Below are 25615 nucleotides of genomic sequence, written 5' to 3'. Positions count from 1 at the left end.
TCAATTACAAAAGGAAAAGCTTTTCCTTATAAAATGCTTTATATTAGCAAAAGGTTTAACCATTTACTAAGACAGTCAGGCAGACTAATAAATATCTAAAGAAACTGTTTAAGCCCTACATAAAGAAACTGTTGGCTTGGAAAACAAGGAAGACCGCTGGGATTCTTCTTGAGGACTTTCAGAAAACCTTCCCTGCAACATGGGGAAAAAAAAAACATTTTATTAAAATGTTATCTCCTTCAAGATTTCATAAATTAGATTACAGTCGCAAAATTTTAGTTATAAAAGTTACTTTACTCCACATAATTCCTATGTAATGGAGAGCAACTCAGCAGAAAAGGAACGTTCGCTTATCTGAACACCTCTTCTCAGCATGATGATGGAGAATCCACCAATGGGTTGACTCTGTCCTCCTGCCCAATCAGACTAAGTCAGTCAAAGTTGTCACGCCTGTCCTGGTCTGGGACCTCCCAGTATCGACGGCAGAGCCAATGACGACAGTCCAACGTGATGACTCCCAAGAGAAGTAAAAGAATCACCCCCTAACCTGGGACCAAACTGGCCTCTAGAGGGGCGGGCGTGGATTCCCCATCATCATGCTGAGAAAAGACGTTCAGGTAAGCCTACGCTCCTTCACCAGCATGATGGATGGAGAATCCACCAATGGGACATACCAAAGCCCACTGTCCCTATGGGAGGGAGTCAGTTGGGGCCTTTGTCCCTGGTCTAGGCACTACCTGTTGCAGCACTCTCCGACCAAAGGAGGGTCTGCAGAAGCGAATTTGTCTAATCGGTAATGCCGTATAAACGGAGAAGGTGATGACCATGTCGCCGCCCTACAGATGTCTTCTATAGATGCCTACGCTGCCCATGTAGCAGAGGTAGCAGCACTGCAAGTGGAATGTGCCATCACATGACTTGAAACCGACAGGGAGAGCGACAAATACGCCGCCGCTATGCAAGCCCTAATCCATCTGCCTATGGTAGAGGCAGACATCTTCTGACCCATTGAAGAAGGCTGGAAAGAGACGAAAAGGGCTTCCGACCTATGGAAGACCGACGTCCGCTTGATGTAACAGCGCAAGGCTCTGCAGACATCCAGTGTGTGCCATTGTCATTCCAAATCATGTGACGGCCGAGGGCAAAAATCTGGGAGAATTACCTCCTGCGTCCTGTGGAACATGGAGTTGATTTTGGGGATAAAGGATCCAACCTAAGGACTACCCTTTTGTCGTGAAAGATGCATAAATCCTCCCTAATAGATAGAGCCGCTAGATCTGAAATGCATCTAGCAGAGGTGATGACTACCAAGAAAGCGACCTTGAGTGACAAGGACCGCAGATTATAGTTTCTGATGGGTTCGAAGGGAGACTTAGTGAGGGCCTGGAGAACCTGTGGTAATTCCCAGGAGGGATATCTGTGAACCATGGGCGGCCTGCTGTTAGTGACTGCCTTGAGAAAGGAGCGGACCATGGGGTGCTGAGATAATGACTCTGACTTATCCCAGGTGAGCACCATGGATAGAGCCACCACCTGTCTGCAGATTGTGTTGGGCGTTAAGCCCTTGTTGATGCCTTCTAATAAGTAGTCCAAGACCTTAGGGATGGTCACTTGTGAGAGAGCTAAGTGAGTTCTGTCACACTATTGGCAGAAATTCCACCAAGTGTGATCATAAATACAATTAGTTGCCGGCCTCCTGGAGGCTTATGTCAATCACGCCTGACGAGTATGATTCTTGTGTCAGGGTATGGCGCTCAAGCGCCAGGCGACTAGTTGGAGCCATTGGGGCTCTGGATGGTGCAGCCCCCTGAATTAGGGCTATGCGACCTGGGGGGATCCTCCACGGGGGGGGGGGCATGGCAAGGCTCATGAGGTCTGCAAACCATGGTCGTCTCGGTCAGTGTGAAGCAATGAAGATTACGTCCGCCGGCTCCTGCAATATCCTTCTGATGGCTGCCGGAATCAGAGAGAGAGAAGAAAAGGCGTACAGTAGTCCCCGTGGCCATGGACTGCGAATGGCATCTGTCCCCTCTGCCCCCGGAGAAGGGAACCGGAAAAAAATCTGGGAAGTTGAGCATTCTCTGGGGAGGCGAAGAGGTCCAGGATCAGTTGGCCAAACCTCTCTGCGATCTCTGCAAAGAGACTCAGGTGGAGCCGCCACTCTGAATGGTCCACTGTTAACCTGCTGAGAAAGTCTGCTTGTCGATTCGCCTCTTCCAAGATGTGCTCTGCCCTGATGGAAAGAAGGTTGCCCTCTGCCCAAGAACCCAGTAGACGAGCCTCCGCCATGAGGGACCTGAAATGGGTGCCCCCTTGCCAGTTGACATGGGCCTTCGCCGCCACATTGTCTGTCAGGACCAGCACATGTTGCCTTACAATCTTGGCGCGGAAGTGGCGGAGAGCCAAATGGATCGCCCTGAGCTCCAACCAACTGATGTTGTGCTTCAGGTCCAATCACAACCATCGGCCCTGCGCCAACTGAGATTGGAGGTGTGCTCCCCAGCTGAACAGACTGGCATCTGTGGTCAGGATGGTTCGGGGAGGCTCCTTGAACAGCGACCCTTTGTTTATGGCTGGGGAGGTCTACCAAATGAGGGATTGGAGGACCTGAGGTGGAACCCTGACTCGTTGGCTAGAGGAGCTGGTGCCCAGTCTTTGAAAGGGGAGCAAGAACCATTGCAGAGTTCTCAAGTGTAGTCTGGCTCAAGGAACTATTGCTATACATGACATTAATTTGCCCAGCAGCTGGGAGAGCAATGCTAGTGCCACTACATGCTCTCTGTGGACCCTGAGGATCAGGTCTCGTATGCTGTCCTGAAGGTCCCTTGACAGGTAAACATGACAAGAGTCTGTGTCTATCACCGCACCCAGGTAGAAAAGGCAGGTTGAGGGAACCGTCTGGCTTTTTTGAAAGTTTATCGAGAACCCGTGATCCTGAAGTGTCCTGATTGTTAAAGCCAGGTCCGACTGGGCAGCTGGAATAGAGGACGATTGAATCAGGATGTCGTCCAGGTAACACTGGACATGTACTGGTACCAACCTCAAGTGTGCAGCGAGAACGGCCGGGATCTTGGTGAAGACCCTGGGGGCTGACAAGAGGCCGAACAGTAGAGCCTTGTATTGGAAGTGACGGTTGGCATAACAAAACCTCAGAAATCGTCGATGGTCCGGACGGATGGGGATATGAAGGTACGCCTCTGTGAGGTCAATGGATGTCATGAGGTCCCCTCGCCTGATGCTGCCCAAGATGGAATGGAGCGTCTGCATTTTGAACTTTTGAGTTCAGGCCCTTGAGGTCGAGGATCGCCCTCCATCCCCCTGAGGTTTTTGGGACTACGAAATGGATGGAGTAATATCCCCTCCCTGCTTGCCCCTCTGGTACCCCCTCTATGGCCTTTATATTTAATAAATGCTGAATGGCCTCCACCATGAGGTCCTTCTTTGTTGGGTTCCTTAGTATTGGACAAAACGATCTATGGGTATGGTGACGAACTCTAGGGACAGCCCTTCTCTTATGGTGTGGAGCACCCAATAGTCCGTGATCGTGCTTTCCCATTGGTGGATAAAAAGAGTGAGTCTGCCGCCAATGGGAGAGGACTCCCCTGAGTCACTTGGAGCGACGAAAGGGGCAGCCACCCCTGTCACGAAAGGACTGTTTACCCTGGTTCTGTTGTCTGGACCTGTCTCTATAACTCGCCGTTGAAGGAGCAGTCCGGTTTGTTAAAGAAGGTCCGGGGTGGTTAACCAGCCTCTGGGGCTGGTCCTAGCTCGAAAGGATTGACGACGAGCATAAAGAAAGTACCGTCTGTTTGATTTCCTGATCAGGTGAGAAAGCACCTTTTGTTTCTGCCTGTTTTCAACTAGATAGGGGGTTAATTCCTCACCAAAGAGACGTCCTCTGCTAAATGGAGCTGTGGCTACTCGCCATTTATGCCTACCCTCCGCCCTCCAGTTCTTGAGCCACAGCAATTGTCATGCGATTATGCCGGAGGCCATGGCTCGGGCAGAATGTCTGATGACGTACATGGATACGTCCATCATGTACTCTGAAGTTGCCACCAGCTTAGTCAGATCTTGGTGTACCCTCACTTCCTCCAGGGGAATCCTGGCCTGGAGCTGCCTGCGCCAGATGAGGGAAACCCTGGCAAAAAAGGAAGTGGATGTTGCCGCTTTGGCAGCCCAAGCCGACACCTAGTGCAATCTGCAAAGAGAGAGCTTGGACTTTTTATCCTCAGCTCTAAGGGCGTCAGAAATATCCCCTGGCAGCCTGGAAGATGAAAACAAAGGAGCTAGGGATTCATCTACCTTAAATACCTCCAACACCTCTGTTAGGACTGGGGCCATATCTACCACCTTGCGTTCTGCTGCCCCTTGGGAAGGAGGGGCATTTGGGGCTTCCTATTGGCCTTGTATGTTCTTAAGAAACAAGGGGGGACAAGGGATATGCTGTGCCTAATAACTGGCTCAGAAAAGAGCGGATCTATGTCCTGGGCCGAACTTACCCGCTGCATATGCCCTGCGCAGAAGAGATGGGAAGAGCATGGCATTAAAGAGTTCCATGATGGGAGGAGGATCTTGTGGAGGTTCTTCACAGTCAGACCACTGATCACCGGTGAAATCAGTCAGCGGAACTCAAGACGTTGCTGTCCGGGGAGGGAGGAGGCGAGATTGAGTCTGGACAGTTGAGCATCCCGGGCCGTGTTGAGACGGATGGAGCTGATGAAGGCCCTGGAATGGAAGCTGACTGCTGGTGTCCAGAGGCCATCGCCTGAAGGACCGCCTGTGAGATCATGACCTGCAGCTGATCCATAAATGAAGTGTCCTGCAAAGGGCGAAGCCCTGCTGCTGTCAGAGTGAATGTGGCTGCAGGTTCTGTGTGGGGATCCTGGGGTCCCAGTCCGTCCCCGAAGAAGGTGGAAATGCCTGACCAAAGGTCAGCATAGCGACCTGCTCGGGCTCTCGCTCTGGAGACCGCCAATTGTTGTGCCCAGGAGAATTGCTTCTCCAAAGCACGATGTGCATGATTGGCCTACTTTTCAGCAGATTTACTTGGTTCTTTGCCAGACTTAGATTTAGATTTGACCTTTACCTTAGCCGCGGCTTCTTGGCAAGGGGACTTGCGTTTAGGTTGTCTGATCAACACAGAAGCCTATGGCGCAGTGTTGTCTGCCATAATGAGTTGAGAAAGTTCCAGTAGAGTGCTGAATACGGTCTGCAAGAGATTACCAGTTCCCCACCATAATGGGACTGGCGTGCACGTGGATCAGCATGGTCTAGCCCACTGGCAAAACGGAGTCATGCTGGGCTCGTTAGAGTGCACATCACTGACTGTACAGTTCGTGAATCACAGTCTTATGTCCAGATGGAATTGAGGAGCAGTGACAAAATCTCGAGTGACTCAACTAGTGGCAATGGTCAGGGCTTAGAGAGCAACTACTAGATGCAAAGTGGCAGACCAGCTAAGTTGATGAGGCTCTAAGTGGCATAAAGGTTTGAAATGAAGGCTTGTCCGTTGATTCGGAATCTGGAGACTGATTCTAGTCCAGTACACCGTGTGCAGATTACAGTTTCATAGGAAGGAAAAAGCTGTGGTACTGTAAGGGAAACCCCTTGACCTTGAGGGACCTGGCCTTGTGGAGGCCCGATAAGAATGTAGGTCCTCTGCAATTTAGGTGTGTGACAAGGAAATTCAGATGGTGGACCGAAGCCTGTATATCGTGTCCTTGAGCTAAATGTAAGTGGGTGAGGCTCAGCCGCTGTCATAAGGCAACCAAAATGGCACTCACAACGAGCGGGAAGGAAAGAGTACAGTGAAGGAATTCAAAATGGTGCCCACAACTGTAAGCCGAGGAAGCTGGCAAGCGCTGGCTGACCAATCTGTCTAATGGCCGTTTAAAACGGGCGCTGTTTGTAACAGACCCAGCCTCCTTCGAGTTGGAAGCCTTAAACAAAAAAAATCTGCTTAAGTGCAAGTAACGGCTGCCTCACGGCGCGCCAAAATGGCAGCCACGCAGCTGAGAAAGGGAAATGCAAACCCTTGAAGTTTGAGGAGTTTGGGCTTAAGGTGGTCAATCACCACCCCAAAATGCTAGAAAAAGCACATGGAACAGTCTCCCTCTTGATTTACTAGGTCAAGACTGCAATTGCCAACAGAGAGTTTAGTGATCCGCGCCAAACAGCTGATAGGCGTGCCAGCTGCAGTGCTTTCTAGCAGCAGCCAAGGCTTTCAGCCAAAGCAAAAATTACCGGAACGCGCTATGGCAGGGCGGAGAGCCCCAGCCATCCGCGCTGAGCAGCTGAGAGGTGCGGCAGCTGCGGCACCTCCCAAAAACAGCGGGAATTCCCTGGCCAATGTTACTAGCCGAAAGGGAAAAAAGGCAGACTTTGGAATTGCTCTGATCGCGTCTGATAAGCGACGATCAAGTGGGCAACTAGGCAGCTGGTCAAATTGAGCTGTCCTAATTAGCAGTGTGTCTAAAGCGATCTAGCTGCTCCAGAAATGGACAGCTTAACGGCCACAAAATGGTGGCGACAACTGACTGAAGGCCTCTGAGCCCAGAGCCCTCAGATGGCAGAGGCTTGGATCCTCTGCTGAAAGGAGGTTTTCAGAGTCTCAGTAGCCTCTGAAAGCTCCTAAAAACAAGGAGAATTCACCAATGGGGTAATGGAAGGGATACATTTAACCTAAACCAAACCTTCTTGAGAAAGGATTTGGGAGTCAAGATTGTCACGTCCGTCTGGGCGAACAGAGTAAGTCGAGAATGGGAGGTCCCAGAGCAGGCCGGGAGTAACAACTTTGACTGACTTAGTCTGATTGGGCAGGAGTCAACCCATTGGTGGATTCTCCATACATCATGCTGGAGAAATAGACAGTCTACATTCTCTTGTTATTACTTTGTACACAGGATAAAGAGAATACTTGATTTTCATCATTGTTATCTTCGGTCCCCAAGGACAGCTCTTTATTCCTGCTCGTGTTTTTAGGAAAAAAATTAAAGGGATGTACCACACAAGTCCCCAAATTTGTGTAAATCAACTTCATAAATACAATGTACATATTAGAGTGGGAGAGAGAGAGAGAGCACCATTTGACAAAGCCATGGACTTATGGCCTACCTGTCTTCAGAATAAGGAGCAGGACCTGGGCTCTCGAAATGGGTTGCTTCCAGCCGGAATGCCAACGAGCAAAGCATCTTTGCAAGCATTCTGCATACAATACTGCTGAAGCTCTGCAGCTGCCTGAGAGACCTGGATAAGAGAAAGCACAAGAAGATGACAGGCAACTGGGTTTTTTTTTTAAGAGGTTGGCATGAAAATCCTGGTGGGCCTATATGCCCAAAGAGTGAAGTAATTGATATTATTTGAAGGTTCAACAGCTATGATATGCTTCCTTTTCTGTATTAGTAGCTGGGCTGCTTCAGAATGGAAGATGGGAGACTCTTGAAGTAACTTAACACTGACTAAGGAGTTCTAGCTGAACAATATAGCTGGAAGGCTAGACTGATTACTTTAAAAAAAGGACACGCAGCAATTGTAAGGCATGCAGAACATCCTTTCTCTGTAGGCTGCTGAAACTTTTTCTTTAATTGCGGCAATGTAGGAATAACTTTAATAAACAAAATAATGGAATGTACCATAATAAATGAATGTCTGTATGTAAGTAGGCACAGGGAATCAACTACAGAAGCAGGGAGTGATCCTTTACAACAGGGGTCTTCAAACATGGCCCTTTTATGACTTGTGGACTTCAACTCCCAGAATTCTGGGAATTGAAGGGAGGAATTCTGGGAGTTGAAGTCCACAAGTTATAAAAGGGCTAGGTTTGAAACCCCTGCTTTACAAGATCTGAAGGACTGGAGGGGGGAGGAATAGTCCTAGAGAACTGCTGTCAACACAGGCTTGATGACACATAATCAATCAATACAGACACTGGGAAGTACAGGGTTTGGCTGCATATGCTCAGCACAAAGGGGACTATGACAATTCGCTGTGGCCAACTCGCCACAGCCAATTCACTAGGGCCAAATTATCACAGCGAACTTACCACAGCCAATTTGCAATGGGACAACTCGCCATGGCCAATTCAACACGGGACAACTTGCTGCAGGACACTAATATCAAAGGAATGATGGAACAGAATCATTAAAGGAGGCAAAAGGAGGGACCGAATGAAATGTGAATGACAAAAATTAAAATAACTTTTATTTATTTTAAATTTTATTTTATTTTATTTTTTAAAATTTATAAGCCGCCCCACTCCCGAAGGACTCTGGGCGGCTAACAATAAAAAACACATAAAACATAACAAAACAAACAATGCAAAGACAGTCATCCAGGGGTCAGGTTTTATAAACCCCAGGCCTGCCGGAAAAGCCAGGTCTTAAGTAGCTTACAGAAGACCAACAGGGTGGGAGCAGTCCTAATCTCCGGGGGGAGCTGGTTCCAAAGTGTGGGCGCCATCACAGAGAAGGCCCTCCTTCGCGGCCCCGCCAAATGGTACTGCTTGGCCGACGGGGCCCGAAGGAGGCCCAGCCTGTGGGATCTAACCGGACGTAGGGAACTATGAGGTAGTAGGCGGTCTCGCAAATAATGAATAATGAATAATGAAATAATGAAATTGAACTGTTAAATTGTCCCGTGATGAGTTGTCCTATGGTGAGTTGGCTGTGGTGAGTTGGTCATAGCAAGTTGGTTGTAACAAGTTACCCCATTCTGGCACAGAGAGGGCTCAAAATGGAACAGTCACCAACATTTGAAGCCACTACTTAATTTCCCTAAGGATGTATTGGGGAATTCTTTTCCTCCACAATTCCCAGTGTAATTCAGCCATTTCAAAATTGATCTCCCCTCTGTCAACCAGTCCCCTTCTTGATCTATTCAGATTTTGGATAATTGTCCTGCCGACGGACGATCATGAAGAATCATGAACCCCTCTATATAATTTCTTTCAACACATAGCTAGGTTGAAAAAAAAAAAGTAAAATACAGGCCTGGGCATCTGTTTGTTTTGGAATGAAAAAGCTTCATCCTTTGAATGCTTAAAAATAAGAAAGAAGATGAACCCTGCTTTAAAGTCCAGATATTAAAAAAAAAAATCAGAAACATACCAAAAAAACCTCTAGGAGACTCTTACACATCTGAGACACTACTATCAACTATGCCCTTCTGATATAATTATACTCATTATTTCACCTTTCCAGCAAGAAGGATTGTGACTCTGCTCTATGTTAGTCCGTTATGGCCTTACCTGAAGAGGTCTCAGTGCTAGTTTCATGAGTATTCAAATAAGAATAAATGTCACCAGAATCCAAGCACAAGGAACTAACCTGGAAATGTCAACCCTAAGGACGACGCTTCATCAAGAGCCAGACGTGGGATATGACATGCTGGCATGAAAACGCTCCCACAAATTTACAAAGGGACTGTACCACATTGGGGGGGGGGGGTGAAAGTATCTGAATCACACACCAGGTGAAACTCAGACTCAGGTGAGATCACCAAACATATCTCTAAAACACACAACACATTATATCCCTTTATGGCTGGAGGGTGTGTTTGTTGGTTTGTCAAAATAATATTTTTACTTTATCTAAATAATCCTAAATTATTTATTTACTTAGACAAAGTAAATAAAAGCAGTCTAAAATGCAAACTCCACTTGGAACAATCAAGGTGATGCTCTTCATCACAGATAAATGTTTATGTGTATGAAGGAGAGATGCATATACTTGTGTCCGTGTCTGTATTTCAAGTTTGCTCCACTCGAATTGGTAACTACAACTGGTTAAAAAGACAGACAGGAGGAGACAAAACAGAAAGACAGAAAGAACTCCCAATATTATAACTTCATATTTAATATATTTAATTTATAACATTTAACAATAAAATATTTAATATAAGTATTAGCTAGATGTTACTGTTTTGTTTGGTATGGAAAGCTTGAATCTACTGAGGCTATTTTTTTTTTTTTTAACATAAAAGGCTATGTCTGCTATGGGGTGGGTGGGAGACATCTTCCTTTGTTTGTCTATTATTTTTCAGAAACATAATTAGCATTCTGCCAAAGGGTGATTCAACAAAATCCCAGTGCTGCGTCTGTACAATTCCCATTCATTTCAGTGGGGAGTGCACAAAAAAAATTCTATATGATCAAATATACCTATTACTGATAAAGTGTCTGAAAATTTCCTGGATGTTATTTCAAAATTAAATGTTTATACAAGGCTGATCATTCAATGAACACAACACAAACAAAATAAGCAGATGTTTATCAGGGAAACCAACAGACACCTAGCTGACGTTCTGTCATTTCCATGAGATACCGTCATGTCAAAATCTAGAAGGGAAATGATAATATAAAGGAGGGCATTTCAAGTGGAGAAGGAAAAAGCAATTTTGTTTAAACATGAGCTACATACTCTATCAAGATAAAAAAATCTCCACACTGCAATTAAGTTTGGGGGAGGGGGAATCCCTGTGGATCTATGTCTAAAAATGCAATATAAAGAGTTTGATAAAGATTTTCTAATTCAGCTTTGATTCTTCCCACTTTTAAAAGGAAGGCTTTAAGTTTGTTCAGTAATCTGGGTTCAAAGAGAAAAAGATAATTTAGAATATAAGTGCAAAGAGCATCTGCTGGCATCTCCTTCAACCAAAGGTGTCTTTTCTTGCTTGCTCAAAAACAACCAGGGACACCCTCATAGGTTTTTGAAAATAAATATGATGGGTGGGACTACACAATAGAACCCTGCTCTTTTTATGTGCATGCAACACATGCAACATACACGAAAAAGGAATGGGGCTTCAACTATGCAGTTGTACCTGCTATAATTATGTATTTGACTCTTCCCCCTCCCCCACCAATTGCTCTTGAGCGCCACCACATATTCCAAATCATCTTTTCCCCTTTCAATTTAGTCACTGGAAAACTCAAGAAAGGAGCCATCAATTCAAAATAGTTCCCATTCCGCCTCCAAGTGAACAAGGCTCTCACACAGACACTGATCTCAAAAATAAACACATATATAGTTCTTGATCTAGATCAATGTTTCCCAAACTTGACAATTTTAAGGCATGAGGACTTCAACTTCCAGAATTCCACAGCCAGCAACGCTGGCTGTGGAATTCTGGAAGTTGAAGTCCACATGCCTTAAAATTGTCAAGTTTGGGAAACACTGATCTAGATGCAAGATCATCCAGGTACAGGGCAGGATATCTGTATGACCTTGTAGTGAGATCAAGAATGTGCAGTTATTTCATGGCCAAAGACCAAAACAAACATGTTGGAAAACAGAAAAACTCATTGTGAATAATTGAATTGTAGTAAGCAATTGCAATTACAATAAAAAGTAACATAGTGACTAAAACTGCCAACAGTTGATATCTGATAGCAAGGGCAATTGCATTAAATCAGTTTTGGAGATAACTGGCAACCTATCAGCTAAAAGGAGAATAATCTTTTCCTCTGAGTTGGCATGAGAGAGGGTTTAAAAAGACATCATTAGGCCAATTCCCCACAAGCCATGAAGAAGAGACAGTGCAGAAGCAAATGAGGAGTTTTCTATTCCTTCTACTAAGCCAGGGGCAAAATTGTTCTTATGCAGGGATGTGATTGAAAAAAATGGTTAAAAAAAAGCCTGCAATGGGCAAAAATAAAAGCTCTTCCATAGGACAGGCAAGAGAATGTTTGCTACATCCTTGGCAAATAAGTCTGCTCCGTCCAGGAACATAGGTCATGCATGTTATGGGACTTTGCTTCAACTCAGAAGAGGCTATCTAAGGCCAAGCAAAGGCAGATGGTATTCATAATTCATAATATTTTAAATCTATGATGATGCATATGAAGACATAGCAGGCCTTTTCACAGTCGTACAAAATTAGGAAAGTCAAAAAAACATTAACAATATTTCAGGAGGCAAAGCTGCACATAGGTCTCCGCAGCAATTAGGCCAGCTTCCAATCTCAGGAAAGAATTTAATACAAAACAGAGCACTTGCAACAAACCTCCCAAAATTTAAATTAAACTTCTTCTACAGAGCTTATGTTGCAGTAATAGGAAACCTGAGCACCATGTAAGTGTGGCTAATGGCACTAGCCCTGAAAATAATCATTGCAGTTGCGGTACAGTTATGGCCATTAAAATTAATGAAACACCAAATTGCATTTCAAAGTTTACAATGCCTGATGGGAAACCCTTTGTTGCCGATTCCAGAAAGAATATGCTCTAATATTTATTTTTTTTAAAAAAAAAACTGAATTTGATTAGTATTACACTATCTATGGGTGATCCTCACTGAATGGCCAACTTTTCAAAGTTACATCGGTGCTGAACAACGAGAACTTATAACAGATCCTCATAGTTTCAGCTGTTGTAGCATCCCTACCTGCTTATCTGGGCACCCAGCAACCAGCTTGCAATTACATCACAGCATCGCACAATCACATGATCACTGTTTGTGACCTTCAATGCCAGCTTCTGACAAGCAAATCAATAGGGAAGTCAGCAGGACGTTGCAAATGCAACATAGGACATTGCAACCAGCTGGGCTTATATGTAAATATGGGAAATATGAGTACTTTTCATATATGTGGCATAGCATTTATATACAGTAATTTTAGCGTGTGTGTGTGTGTGTGTGTGTGTGTGTATGTGAAATTAAGAGTTTTAAAGAGAACATAAAAACTAACCATACCGAAGAAAAAGAACAAAGAAAAAGAAAAAAAAGTGCAGAAAGGATAAAAATAGAATTTCCTTCGCAACAAACAAAAGTATGATTACGAAATTACTTATTTAATTATGAGAAAAATGTTCACTTTTTGCTATGGTACTATCCATTCTTTTCTAATCAAAGGCACAAGTCATAAGTCTTTCTTGATAGCAAGATGTATGGTACATACATTTAATAAATAACTAAATAAATTGAATTATAAGCGCACTTTTTTCTGTTGCATGCAAGAATCTATATGGGGGTTCCAGTGATCCATAAATGTAGATGTCTTTTTCTCTAATCAAAGACGTTAATGTAACCATTTTAGCAAATTCCATCATCCTCACCAGTCAACTCCATGGTGGGCAGTGTCAAACCTTTCCACTTTTGAGTACAGAATAATCTTGTTGCAGTTGTCATATCTTAAAAACAAAGTTCCAAACACCAATTTTCATAAAAAATATTCCATTACTTTCTCCATAAGTTGTTTATAAAAATACCTTTATCTTCATTTGAGGGACAGACTCCCAGGACCACAGTTTTAACCTCCTATATCAGTGGTGGCGAACCTATGGCATGGGTGCCAGAGGCGGCACTCCAGAGCCCTCTCTGTGGGCACACGCGCTGTCGCCCCAGTCCTAGGCCTTCAGCTGGGTTTTATAAAACCTTTTCGCTTTAGGCTTCCGCCACCGTGTGCAAAAAAAAAAAAAAGGTTCAATCAATTAATTTCAACTTCTCACAAAGTTGGAATTGATTGAACTTTTTAGTCCCACCCAGTCTGCCATTACCACCGCAGCCACGTCCAGCTAATGGGCCACGCCCAGCCAATAGGCCACACCCAGCCAATGGGCCACACCCACCCGGCACCCGACAATGTATAAGCGGGTTTTGGGCTGCAGTTTGGGCACTCGGTCTCTAAAAGGTTCGCCATCACTGTCCTATAGCTTCTACTACAAAAAATTTACCATGTTCAATTAATACAGGTAGTCCTTGACTTACAACAGTTTGTTTAGTGACCATTCAAAGTTACAATAGCATTGAAAAAAGTGATTTATGACCGTGTTTCAAACAACCATTGCAGCATCCCCATGGTCATGTGATCAGAATTCAGAAACTTGGTGTCTCATATTTATGACAGTTTTGTGTCCCTGGGTCATGTGATCATGTGTTGTGACCTGCTGACAAGCCATATGGGAAAGCCAGATCCACTTAACAACCATGTCACTAAGTTAACAACCACAGCGATTCACTTGAACAACTGAAGGTCATAAAATGGGACAAAAATCACTTAACAAATGTCTTGCTTTGGACTCAATTGTGGTTATAAGTCAAGGACTACCCTTACAAGTTCTGGGTTTGAGGGTTAATATACAATATGGTATTAATTTTCCAACAGCGGCAGTGAGTAACAGACATTGCAGAAAAGCTGACCAGTTACTCATGATTTATTGTAATGAGTAACCATCGCCACTCCTCATGGCAGTAATAGGCAAGAACACATAGAACTTCTTTTAGGCTTGCTGAAACTGAAGATTTTGCATCACCAGCTTATAAAGTAGAAGCACAGAGTCAGGTCTACTGCTTGGAAACGGTACTTGAACTTGGGCATTCTCAAACTTGAACCAGCATACGGATACTTTGATACAAAAGTATCAAAGAAGCCAAAATATAACGCTTCTTCCCCATATAAGATAAAGGTACTCTGAAGTACCTTGTGAAAAGCACATCCCGTTGTTTTGTGCGATTTCACATTGAGCAGCAAAAGGCATCCATTGATAGAAACAGCAGTCTCCCAAGGCCAAGCTCCAGGGATCAAATCAAAGCCACTTTTAAATCAATAAAGGAAACCCAGAGAATCCCCCAAGGCTAATTGAAATCATGAGGGATCACGCATCTACCATCCCTTCTTGAAATCACTTTCCTGCTTCTTAGATCAGTCTTCAGGGTTTTATTGTACTCAGGCTTTTAATAATGTAGACCTGAGTGGAAGGCTGAATGGATATGTGCTATGATCTAGGGCAGGGGTCTTCAAACTTGGGCTCTTTTATGACTTGTGGACTTCAACTCCCAGAATTCCTCAGCCAGGCTGGCTGAGGAATTCTGGGAGTTGAAGTCCACAAGTCATAAAAGGGCCCAAGTTTGAAGACTCCTGATCTAGGGGAAAATGTGTGAACCTACAGAGGGTCTCCATTGTGTCTCTGTCTCTAACCCTTTTGGCATAGGCCTTGCACAGTATTCTCTGAAAGCAAATATAGCCCTGGGCCCAATACATATATATACCTATACAAATAATCCTTAACTTACAACCATTCATTTAACAACAGTTTAAAGTTATAATGGCCTGGAAAAAAGTTATCTACGACTTATTCGTGACATCATGATTGTTGCATCAGCCCTACAGTCAAGAGATTGCAATTCTGGCACTGAGAATCCATTCACATTTATGACCGATATGCAGTGTGTCTTGCGGTCATGTAAATGCATTTTGTGACCTTCCCAGTTGGTTTCCAGCAAGCAACTTCAATTAGGGAAGCCGGATTCACTTAATGACTGTGTGATTCTCTTAATTATCATGGAAAGATGGTGGTAAAATCAAGCCTGGCCACATGATGATTCACTTAATGACCATATTGCTTAGTGACCAAAATTCCAATCCCAATTGGGTCATAAGTAGAGGACGATCTGTAGCAATTATGTTTGTTTACAGTACCTTCTCTGAAAAAAAAAAACGAAGCAAGGATGTAGAGAGCCAACATTCTGTAAGGGCAATTTTGTAAAGAGTTTTCCTCACAAAATCCAGTTGCCTGTTTCTGAAGTATGGACACCGTTTATAACATATTTATTTTAATGTAATCAGAATGGTGAACAAAGTCCAAACACAAATGAAGAGACAGTTTGCTCTAACTGCAGCCTGCTATATTCAGGTCTGTAATGGAACGGCTTCTTTGATGGCAAAAACCTTTGGTTTTTCATTACAACCATGGGAAAAGCTTCGGTATTATTTATATGTTGCAATCTGTTGCAACTCTGGAGAGATAAGCCTTTGTTTCTTCAGCCTTATTAACCATGATGACATGAACTGAATCAAACTAAACTGGCATGCGTTCTGCAAAACACCCATAGGATGATTCAGCCACCACCCCTCCTACAGCACAGAATAGATGGGTCTGTAAAATAGCAGTTATTTTCTAAATTAAATTGATAGCAACACCATGCAATATAAAACCAGGAGTCCTATTTAAACAATAAAAACTAATCTAACATCTGAAGGGATAATTATAATGTCACAGTACCCCTAGGGCAGTGGTGGCGAACCTATGGCACGCGTGCCAGAGGCGGCACTCAGAGCCCTCTCTATGGGCACCTGCGCTGCCATTGCCAGCAGCTTGCACAGGTCCATTAGGCCACTGCCACCTGGAGCGGCAGCCCCTCCCAGCACAAAGGAGGCGAAGCAGCCAGCTAGCAAGCTCGAGTAGAGGTGGTAGAGCACGCCCACACCCAGCAAGCCAAAGGCCACCCCGAGCAGGAAAAGCCAGATCCCTATCAGCGCCATGGCCCCCCAGTCCCAGCTAGGATTGCATGCCTCCCATCTATTCTGGGCCTCCTGCCCACCGCCCCACCTTCCAGAGACCCCCTGGATCTCCCCCAACCCTGCCCTGCCCCCACAGGCATCCCATGAGCAACATCGAGGTGGCCATGCCCACCCCAGCCATGCCCACCCAGTCTGCTGTGACAACTGGAGCCATGCCCACCCAGTGGGCTACGCCCCCATGCCCCCTCCCTGGGGGCACCACAATGCTGATGCGGCCCTGGCACTTTGTGATAAATAAGTGGGTTTTGGGTTGCAGTTTGGGCACTCGGTCTCTAAAAGGTTCGCCATCACTGCCCTAGCATGTTGAAACAGCTAGGTTTACATCAATTTTATTAATAACAGGCTGGTGGATGAGCACATGTCAAGGGGGCCTACTATTCAACAGAACTGAATCAATAGATATATTTATGTGGCCTCTGAAGGGGGTACCTGAAATCAAGGCATGTCAAGGAAGAATTCACCACTTAGAATGAGTGGGATAGAGCAGGGGTCTCCAACCTTGGCAACTTTAAGACTTGTGGACTTCAACTCCCAGAATTCTTCAGCCAGCAAGTTGCCAAGGTTATTAATCCCTAGGATAGAGCACACTGTTTTTCAACCTCAGCAATTTTAAGCTGTGTGGACTTCAATTCCTAGAATTCCCCAGCCAGCATGAGAGAGGAAGAGTGAAAGAGACACAGAGAAGAGCGAACCTTTGTATTCCAACTCCCCAACTGTATAACCACTAGGTAATACTTTTCTAGCACATACTTACAGAATTACAAATGCTCCTAGACTTAAAACCTGCAACATTGATTAAATTTAAATTGGGTCACAGCGGGAGTAGAAGCACTGTGCAGGGAAACAGGCCAGGGTCAATGTGAGAGATTGCTCAAACTCGGGCCACACTCTTTGATTTTCTGTTTTACTTCACTGGTTTTCGTGAGATGCCGAAGAGGTAAACACAGAGAAGATAATCTTCTTTTAAATTTGTTTTGGGGTATTTTAATTTTCTCCAATACATGTGCAAAAGAACAAATATGAACTGGAGAGGATATCAAGACTCCAGCACAAATTTTTAAATAGTGACCACGTGCATCAAATAACTATTCTCAAGATGCAAAATAATGACAAAGGTCCTTTTGTACCCATCAATGATGGACTCTTTTGAGATGTGCTAGCTAGGTGAAACCTACCTCACAGGGCTGTTGCAAGAATAAATACATTTCGAAGAACGGAAATGCTCCACTGTATTTCTATTTATTTATCAATTCAATTTGTTTGCCGCGCATTGCAGCATGAGGTGACTCTGGGCAGCCTACCAGGTTAAAAAAAGAATAAATCAACTCTTAAACTATAAAAGTACAAACTATCAGCTATGACTAAAAGATGGAGAGGCAGGAGTGGAGGATGAGAGGGGGAGGGGGAATCTATTATTAAACTATCAACCACCTTCACTGTGACACTCTTGCAGAAGATGAGGAGGGTGGGAGCCAATCTCGCTATGGGGGGGCAAGATATTCCAAAGGGCAGGAAAGGATGGGACAGCAGAGAAGGCTCTTCTCCTGGACTCCAGAGAAACAGGTGGTGCATGCCAATCCTATTGGGATGAAAAGGTTCAAGTATTACTGTCATCCTTACCTCAGTTTCAATAAGCAAATGCCCTTTAGAAGTAGAATGAATGCAGAAGTCCCTGCCCCATCTCAGAAACAGAACCTTTATTGGAGTCCACCTGGATACATAAAATTGACACTGTTTAGCTAATTAGGTGAGAAGATTTATCAGTATTTTACTGCTGTGCACCTTTCATATTGCGGGCCAGAATTTGGCTACGCTTGAAGAGATAGAGTCATTTGAATAGGAGAACAAGATGTTGATCAGAATGACCAGGATGTTTAATCAGATGTGGAATTAACAGCTCATCGTCGGCATAAAATGGTAGGCATGTTTTGATGGCTTCTTTTCACCACGACAAGGGCTGGGTTTGGATTCAAATGGAATCTTTTATATTTTCCGTCCAAAACCACTGATGGAATTATGTTAAACTTGCCCCATCTCCATGTCATTTACTAACTGAAACAGGAGCTACCAAGCTTTCTGTAGCTTGAAGATGCACTCATTTTAACTGATTTCTCCCCTCCCCAGCAGTCAAGGCGTACATGGATCATAGTACTGGCAGACCATTTAGTACAGTGGTGGCGAACCTGTGGCACAGGTGCCAGAGGCAGCACTCAGAGCCTTTCTGTGGGGACACACGCCATCACCCCAGTCCTAGGCCTTCAACTGGGTTTTATAAAAACCTTTTCACTTTAGGCCTCTGCCGCCATGTGCAAAAAAAAAAAAAAAGTTCAATCAATCAATTTCAACTTCTCGCGGGGGAAAAAAAAGATCTTGCAAAGTTGGAATTGATTATTGAACTTTTTAGTCCCACCCAGTCTGCCGTTACCACTGCAACCATGCCCAGCCAATGGGCCACACCCAGCCAATGGGCCACACCCACCCGGCACCCGATGATGCATAAGTGGGTTTGGGGTTGCAGTTTGGGCACACGGTCTCTAAAAGGTTTGCCATCACTGATTTAGTAGAATGTCCTTCTCATTTTTGTTTTAGGACACATAGGCATTTTCTAAAACAAAATGTACATCAGAGTTATTGGATACTAAATACATTTACTCTGCTTCTTCTTTGCCCCATCCCCCCCATTACAGCAAAGCTATATCCCTATCATTTGGACAGTTGTCAACATATGGAAGCAAACTTGCAAGGCTTCAGTGAAGGATCACTAAAGACGGGAAAAGGGAGGTGTGGGGAAATTTCTAGTATTTAACACAGGCTGCCCTGCAACAACACACAATACAAGAAAAAACTTTCTAAAGCAAATAAAGCTATAATTATAAAAAAAAAACTTACAAGCAGAACATAAACCCCCACTGAAAACAGTAAAATGCACACTCTTAGCTAAACATTCATGCAAGGTTTATATATCTCTCCCTACGCTGTGTCAGAATGCTGAGCTAGCATGGGAATTCTGGGACGCTGGAAGACATCCATAAATGTAATCTGAAAGAACAAACAATTCCTTTATGTACTGCTGGAATACAGAACTTTAATTTCTCTTTACAGAAACGCCTACACAAATTGGTTATATACACCTAGCCAATGGTAACCTCTGATTATCTAATTGTGCCTAATCACCATGGCCTGGAATCCTAATCAAAAGTATTTTGTTTATAGGTGATGCCCAGAGGAGCCAACCAGCAAAAAACAGTGAAGGGTGGGGTGAATAATAGCACAGCTGTAGGGTCCTCTACTGCCTCTTCTTACTGGCAGAACTCCAAGTTGAAAAATGGACAGAGGATGTTTCCATTAATGGGAGCAAATTTACCTAATATTCTACCCTTCTCTTTAAAAGAATTGCCACCCATGTGACAAACTTCCTAAGAGCAGTTTGACAATCACTCCTCTTCCCTGGATGAGTTCAAGTAGAAAACGGGTAAAATTGTTGGGGTTGCTTGAAATTAGATAATTAATCTAATGGAATATTGGCCTGTATAATCTAAATAATCTCCTTCAACTCAAATTCTCTGCTTCTATCCATTTATCAAGTGACATTTTTGATTTCCTTTATTTTTATCAGCATTTCATACTGAAGGTTTGTGTAAAGTCTGGAAGTTGATTTTGTTATTCAGTTTCTTAGTATTGCAGAATTAACAAGACATCTCTAAATTATGAAATTACTGATTTACATAAACATGCCCCTGATCACATATTAGTGGGCAATCCAGCTTCTTTCTATTTGTTATTCTTGGGATATATATACTAAGAAATATATTAAGGTATATTTCAAAAGCAGTTTCTAAGAGTCAACCATGACAATATGAGTGTTTTTTAAAACTCTGCTTTGGCTGAAAACAATTTTTTAACAATTCAGAACTGCTCAAAGAATGAGGGTGGCTGAGGATTATGGAACTGATCCAACACATTTTAAAAAATGCAGAATTGAGAAAAAGGCCTTTGAAAAATGCACAATTTTTGGCAAAGGTCTCATTTTTACTATATCCTCTCCATCTTGGAACAAGCAGCTATCAGGGACTTTCTCACCTACAAATATAGTCACAAGAGTGTTACCTAAAACCGCAAAAGGGATTATAATCAAGCGTGGTTCATTTATGAAACCCATTTTTTTTTTACAACTCCATTGTACTTGAAACGCTTGATGGTACAGGATACTATGAAGATACTCCAGGATACGCCAACAATGGCCGTTGCTTTGCATTGTATACCAGAAGTCACACCCTCTCCATAGAAAAAAAAAAAGACGCCTTAAAAATCAATAGCCGGGTTTACAACACTCACCAGCCGTTCAGACAAACAGTCCGAATCCCCCCCCCCCGCCGGAAAAGAGCTTGGTTGGAAAGCACCTCGACGCCGACCTCAAAATAGCAGCAAAAGATAAACCTTAAGCAACCACCCAGCAAGTCAGTGCGAACACAAAGCCAAGGCAACTAAAACAAGCCGCAATGGTGTCGTCCCAAAACGAAACCAAAACAAAACAAAACCCGGCCCTGCCCCCTCGCAAGCCCATTTGATTTGCAGACCAACAATGGCCGGTTTTATTTCCAACGCCCATGCAAACCTCAAATGTGAGCGGACCAGGATGATCCGGAGACTAGCAAGTCCCCACCCCAATTTGCTACCCCGCTTTTCCGGAAACAAGCAACCCCCCACCCAAAACCCCAATTTGCTACATTCGTCTTCTCCCTGACGACCGGAACCAAAAAAAAAAAAAAAACCCCAACCCACAAGAGCCGACAGCGGCCCTGTTCTCCCATCCCTGATGCCTGCTCGCTGCGCTCCAGCGTCCCGCCTTCCGAGTTGGGTAGAGAAGACAAAGGCAGGCTTTATGAAGCCGCGAGAGAGAGAAAAGCGGCCCCGGCGCCTGCCTCGCCTCGCCCCGCCCGAAGTCCCAGAGCGGCCGAAGGCGCCCCCCCCCTTTTTTTTTTCTTTCTTCTTTGTAAAGGCGGCTCACCTTGATGCGTTCCACGCCGGCCTCGAGTTTCAGCTGCTCCACTATGCATTTCACGTAGTTGACGGTGGGGCTGGAAGACATGCTGGCAAGCGGGTACCGCTCGGCGGCTCCTCTCTGTCTTTCTTTCTCTCACCCGAGCGAATCCGCGCTCCCCCCTACATCAACACACACACAGCGGCGCCACCACCACTCCGGTTCCCGAGCCTGGACGGAGGAGCCAGTCTTCCCAAGGCAAGAACTGAGCGCAACAAAAGGGGAGGAGACAGCCCTCAACCGTCCCCCCCTCAACCCCTCTGGGGAAAGAAATGGCGAGGCGAGACGGGTCGATTTGGCAGAGCGCAGCCGTGCGAGACCGCTGGGGATGACAACTCGCTCCCGACCTCCTTTGATTTATTCATCTAAACATTCATATCTTGCACTCTCCTTTTTTTCCTGAATCAAATCAAATCAGAATAGAGCTAAAAGGGACCTTGGAGGTCTTCTAGTCCAGCCGCCTGCTCAAGCAGGAGGACCTATACCAGGGTAGGCAACCTTGGCTTTTATGACTCGTGGACTTCAACTCCCAGAATTCCCGAGTCAGCTTGGCTGATACAGGAATTCTGGGAGTTGAAGTCCACGAGTCATAAAAGAGCCAAGTTGCCTACCACTGACCTATACCATTTCAGACAAGTGGCTGTCCAGTCTCTTCTTCAAAACCTCCAGTGATGAAGCACACACAACATCTGAAGGCAAGCTGTTCCATTGGTTAATTGTTCTCACTGTTGGGAAGTTTCTCCTTAATTCCAGATTGCTTCTCTCCTTGATTAGTTTCCATCCATTGCTTCTTGTCTTGCCTTCTGGTGCTTCCCCCCCTCCTTCTGCTTCCCATCGCTACCACCTCCCTCAACCTGTCTGCTGTACAGTACAGGTAGTCCTCAATTTACAACAGTTCATTTAGTGACCGTTCAGAGTTACAATAGCTCTGAAAAAAAGTGACCATTTTTCATGTAACCTTTGCAGCATCCCCATGATCATGTGATTAAAATTCAGATGCCTGGCAATTGGTTCGTATTTATGACCGTTGCAATGTCCCAGAGATCATGTGATCTCCTTTTGTGACCTTCTGACAAGCAAAGTCGATGGGGAAACCAAATTCACTTAACGACTGGGCTACTAACTTATCAACTGCAGTGATTCAGTTAACCAAAGCAAGAAAGGTTGTAAAATGGTGCAAAACATCTAACAAATATCTCATTTTAACAACAGAAATTTTGGGCTCAGTTATGGTCATAAGTCGAGGACTACCTGTATGATCCTGGCCTTGGTTATATTTTTTTTCCTTAAAATCTATTCCAAGAAAATATTTTGCTGGATTCCAAGCGCTGATAAAGCCACCCAGTTTATTATTTGTTACAAATTGGCTGGGTTGGCATAGCAGGCTAAGTCCTAAACCACGGCTTATGAGCTCAAAATGATTGGATTCAGCCTAAGCCAAAAGAACACAAATCGCATTAATGCGTTAAGGGGGAAGGAACTTGCCTGCTACCAAGATATGTATTAAGATTTAGTTTAATGTTCCACCGGTCTTGTATTCCAATTCGACAATTAAGCTGAATAATCAAGGAGAGAAGAAACCTAGAACTAAGGAGAAATTTCCTGACAGAACAATTAATCAGTGGAATGACTTGCCTTCAGAAGTTATGGGTGCTCCATCATTGGAAACTTTAAAAAAGAGACTGGATAGCCATTTGTCTGAAATAGTATAGGGTTTTCTGCCTGAGTAGGGGGTTGGACTAGAAGACCTCCAAGATCCCTTCCAACTCTTACTATTCTGTTATTCTACTTTGTTATTCTGTTAAGTCACTACATGTACCTAGATATATTTTGGTGGCAACCATGGTAAGAGTCCGTAGGCTCACATTTGGGTTCATGTATTGCATGGATTTATATTTGCATAGGATTCTCTGGCAAAAATCACAGCTGATTAGATTTGCACATGCTAAACCTGAAGCCAAACATACTACAAAATTCAACCACACTATGGCTTAACGCAATGTCTCCATTTCAGATGGGGGGGGGAGTGGAAAAAAACAGCAAAGTTCAGCTTTTTAAAATCCTTTTCTTGATTTTAAATATTCTGGAGAGTATTCCTGATGTTTTAACTGATATTCTAAGCTGTGATTTCGTTCACATTAAGACACAATTTTATTGTATGAATTCCTTTTCCATAAGCAGTCCAACAATGAAACAATGCATTTTGGCTATCAGCTAGTGATTGAAAGGGTCTTCTCTTTCATTGCTACTTTGATGGGCTGTGCTAAAATGAAGACATCTGCCTCACCTTGTAAAATTCCCCCACATTTTTCTTTATGAAGCTGATGCCCTCCTTTAGATGACCTTTTTACCTCTAGCTATATCATAACTGCAAATTCAAGATTTCAGACTTCCTTTACAAAAAGCCTTCTTAGTAGTTACTGCTGTCACCTCCTTTCTTCCAAGGAGTGCCTCACCTGGTATCCTCCCCCTAATCCCCAGCTGTGAAATAGAGTTCCCAAAACCTGTGCAGCTCTACAGATAGTCCTCAACCTAAGACCACAATTGAGCCCAGCGTTTCTGTTGCTAAGTGGAACAACTGTTAAGTGAGCTTTGCTCCATTTTACGAACTTGCCACAGTTGTTAAGTGAATCACTGCAGTTGTTAATTTAGTAACATGGTTGTTAAGTAAGGTGACCAACTTTTTTACAATGAAAAGGAGGACACAAATAAATTGAAGAAAAAAATATCATAAATAAAATAAACATTTTATTTATTGCAACAATAATACAGACAACTTGCATGTGCAAAGTTTGCCGACTGGGTGTTTTGGCACGTTCAGCAGCAATTCCTATTGGCTTTCAAAAGCCAATAGTGGGAGTAGCACAGCACATGCAAAAGTTGAAAAAAAAAACATCAAAAAATGGTGCCGGAACGCCATTCTAAGCGTTCTATGAGAAAAAAAAAGCCCTGCAGATTAGTCTTCAACTATCAAAAAGGAGGACATGTAGGAGGACACTTTTTGAGGGAGGACAGAACTTACAAAAGGAGGACAGTCCTCCCTAAAGGAGGACGGTTGGTCACCTTATTGTTAAGTGAATCTGCCTTCCCCATTGATTTTGCTTCTCAGAAGATCGCAAAAAGTGATCGTCACTGCAAAAGTCATGGATATGAGTCAGATGCTGAGCATCTGAATTTTGATCAAGTGACCATGGGAATGCTGCAATGATTATAAGTGTGAAAAACGGTTGTAAGTCACTTCTTTCAGTGCCGTTGTAACTTTTTTCTTGTTATTAATATGTTGAAAGAAACTTTTAAAATTATTTTTGACTTTTGTTGCAAGTCTTTGTTCATTCTGAGCCTTTGCTTTCCTGACTTCATCTTTGCAGGTTCTGTCTGCCTGCTGATATTCTGCCTTAGTTGGCTTTTCCTTCATAAATAATTTTCACTGTTGGGATTCATGATCTTTATCTCCCCGTTCTCCAGTCAAATCTCAAGATTCATTTGACATCTTGAGGAGCAGCTCCCAAACCTGGGTAAATTACCCAAAACCGGGGGAAAATGTTTTTTTCTTTGGTAATGACACACAAACCCATTACACAATCATAACAGGGGCATTTAAATTGACTTAAGTGTTTTACCTATAGTGCATAAAAAAGGACTTTCTGATAAGCAGTTTTGAATTATGAAGGAAAAAAATTGGGAAGCATTGAGCTGGCTAGCTAATCTTTGGTCCTAAAACTGAAACAGAATTTGAAAAATATAATCAGAGATTACCTAAACATGTAGAAAATAGGCTTATAAAAATGTATGACTACGAATGCAACTTTATTGAAAACAGAAACAGAGGAATCTTGTATACAACTGTCTCATAGAAGGCATATCTGGGAAGCTAGGTGAAGAAAGGAACTACAAAGCTCATTACTTGGAAAATGCACAAATACAAAAGGAAATAGCCTCTGGTCTAGCATCCTGGCTGGTGGTGTATTTACACCACCCCGTAACTAAATTTAGATCTTTAACAACAGGATCAGCACAACAAGTAAGATAAAAATAAAGAGCTGAAATCTTCCTGGTGGTGAACACAGCAAAATATCAGATGGAATTCATACAATCAAGTAGAAATTAAGTAGTCAAGCTGTAAACATACTGACTGTATTTTTCCTTGGGGAAAGTGTGATGCCCAAAGACCATAATGGTGATAGCATCAAAGCTATTGCAATTTCTACTCATCCCTCACTTTCCCCATCTTTAATTGGTTCCTTGGAATCTGAAGACAGCCAGCATTCTCTGCTG

The 25615-nt window shown here is 43.7% G+C and overlaps 1 protein-coding gene across 1 annotated transcript; it reads right to left on the bottom strand.

Annotated features, from left to right (window-relative positions):
• GNG10 (G protein subunit gamma 10) lies at window positions 1-21606 on the bottom strand. Its single transcript, XM_039328979.1, has 3 exons — window positions 21308-21606; window positions 7117-7248; window positions 1-192 (listed from the first exon to the last, which is right to left on the bottom strand). The coding sequence occupies exons 1-2, from the start codon at window positions 21386-21388 to the stop codon at window positions 7123-7125; spliced, it is 207 nt and encodes a 68-aa protein (XP_039184913.1). The 5' UTR covers window positions 21389-21606; the 3' UTR covers window positions 1-192; window positions 7117-7122.
• Between the last annotated feature and the right edge of the window lie 4009 nt (window positions 21607-25615).

This window comes from Crotalus tigris, unplaced genomic scaffold (assembly GCF_016545835.1).
Source record: "Crotalus tigris isolate CLP2741 ecotype Arizona unplaced genomic scaffold, ASM1654583v1 scf7180000024386.1433019, whole genome shotgun sequence".
NCBI classification, from domain to species: domain Eukaryota; kingdom Metazoa; phylum Chordata; class Lepidosauria; order Squamata; family Viperidae; genus Crotalus; species Crotalus tigris.
The sequence above is the reverse complement of the archived record's forward strand: the minus strand, read 5'-3'. Positions and strand labels throughout refer to the sequence as shown.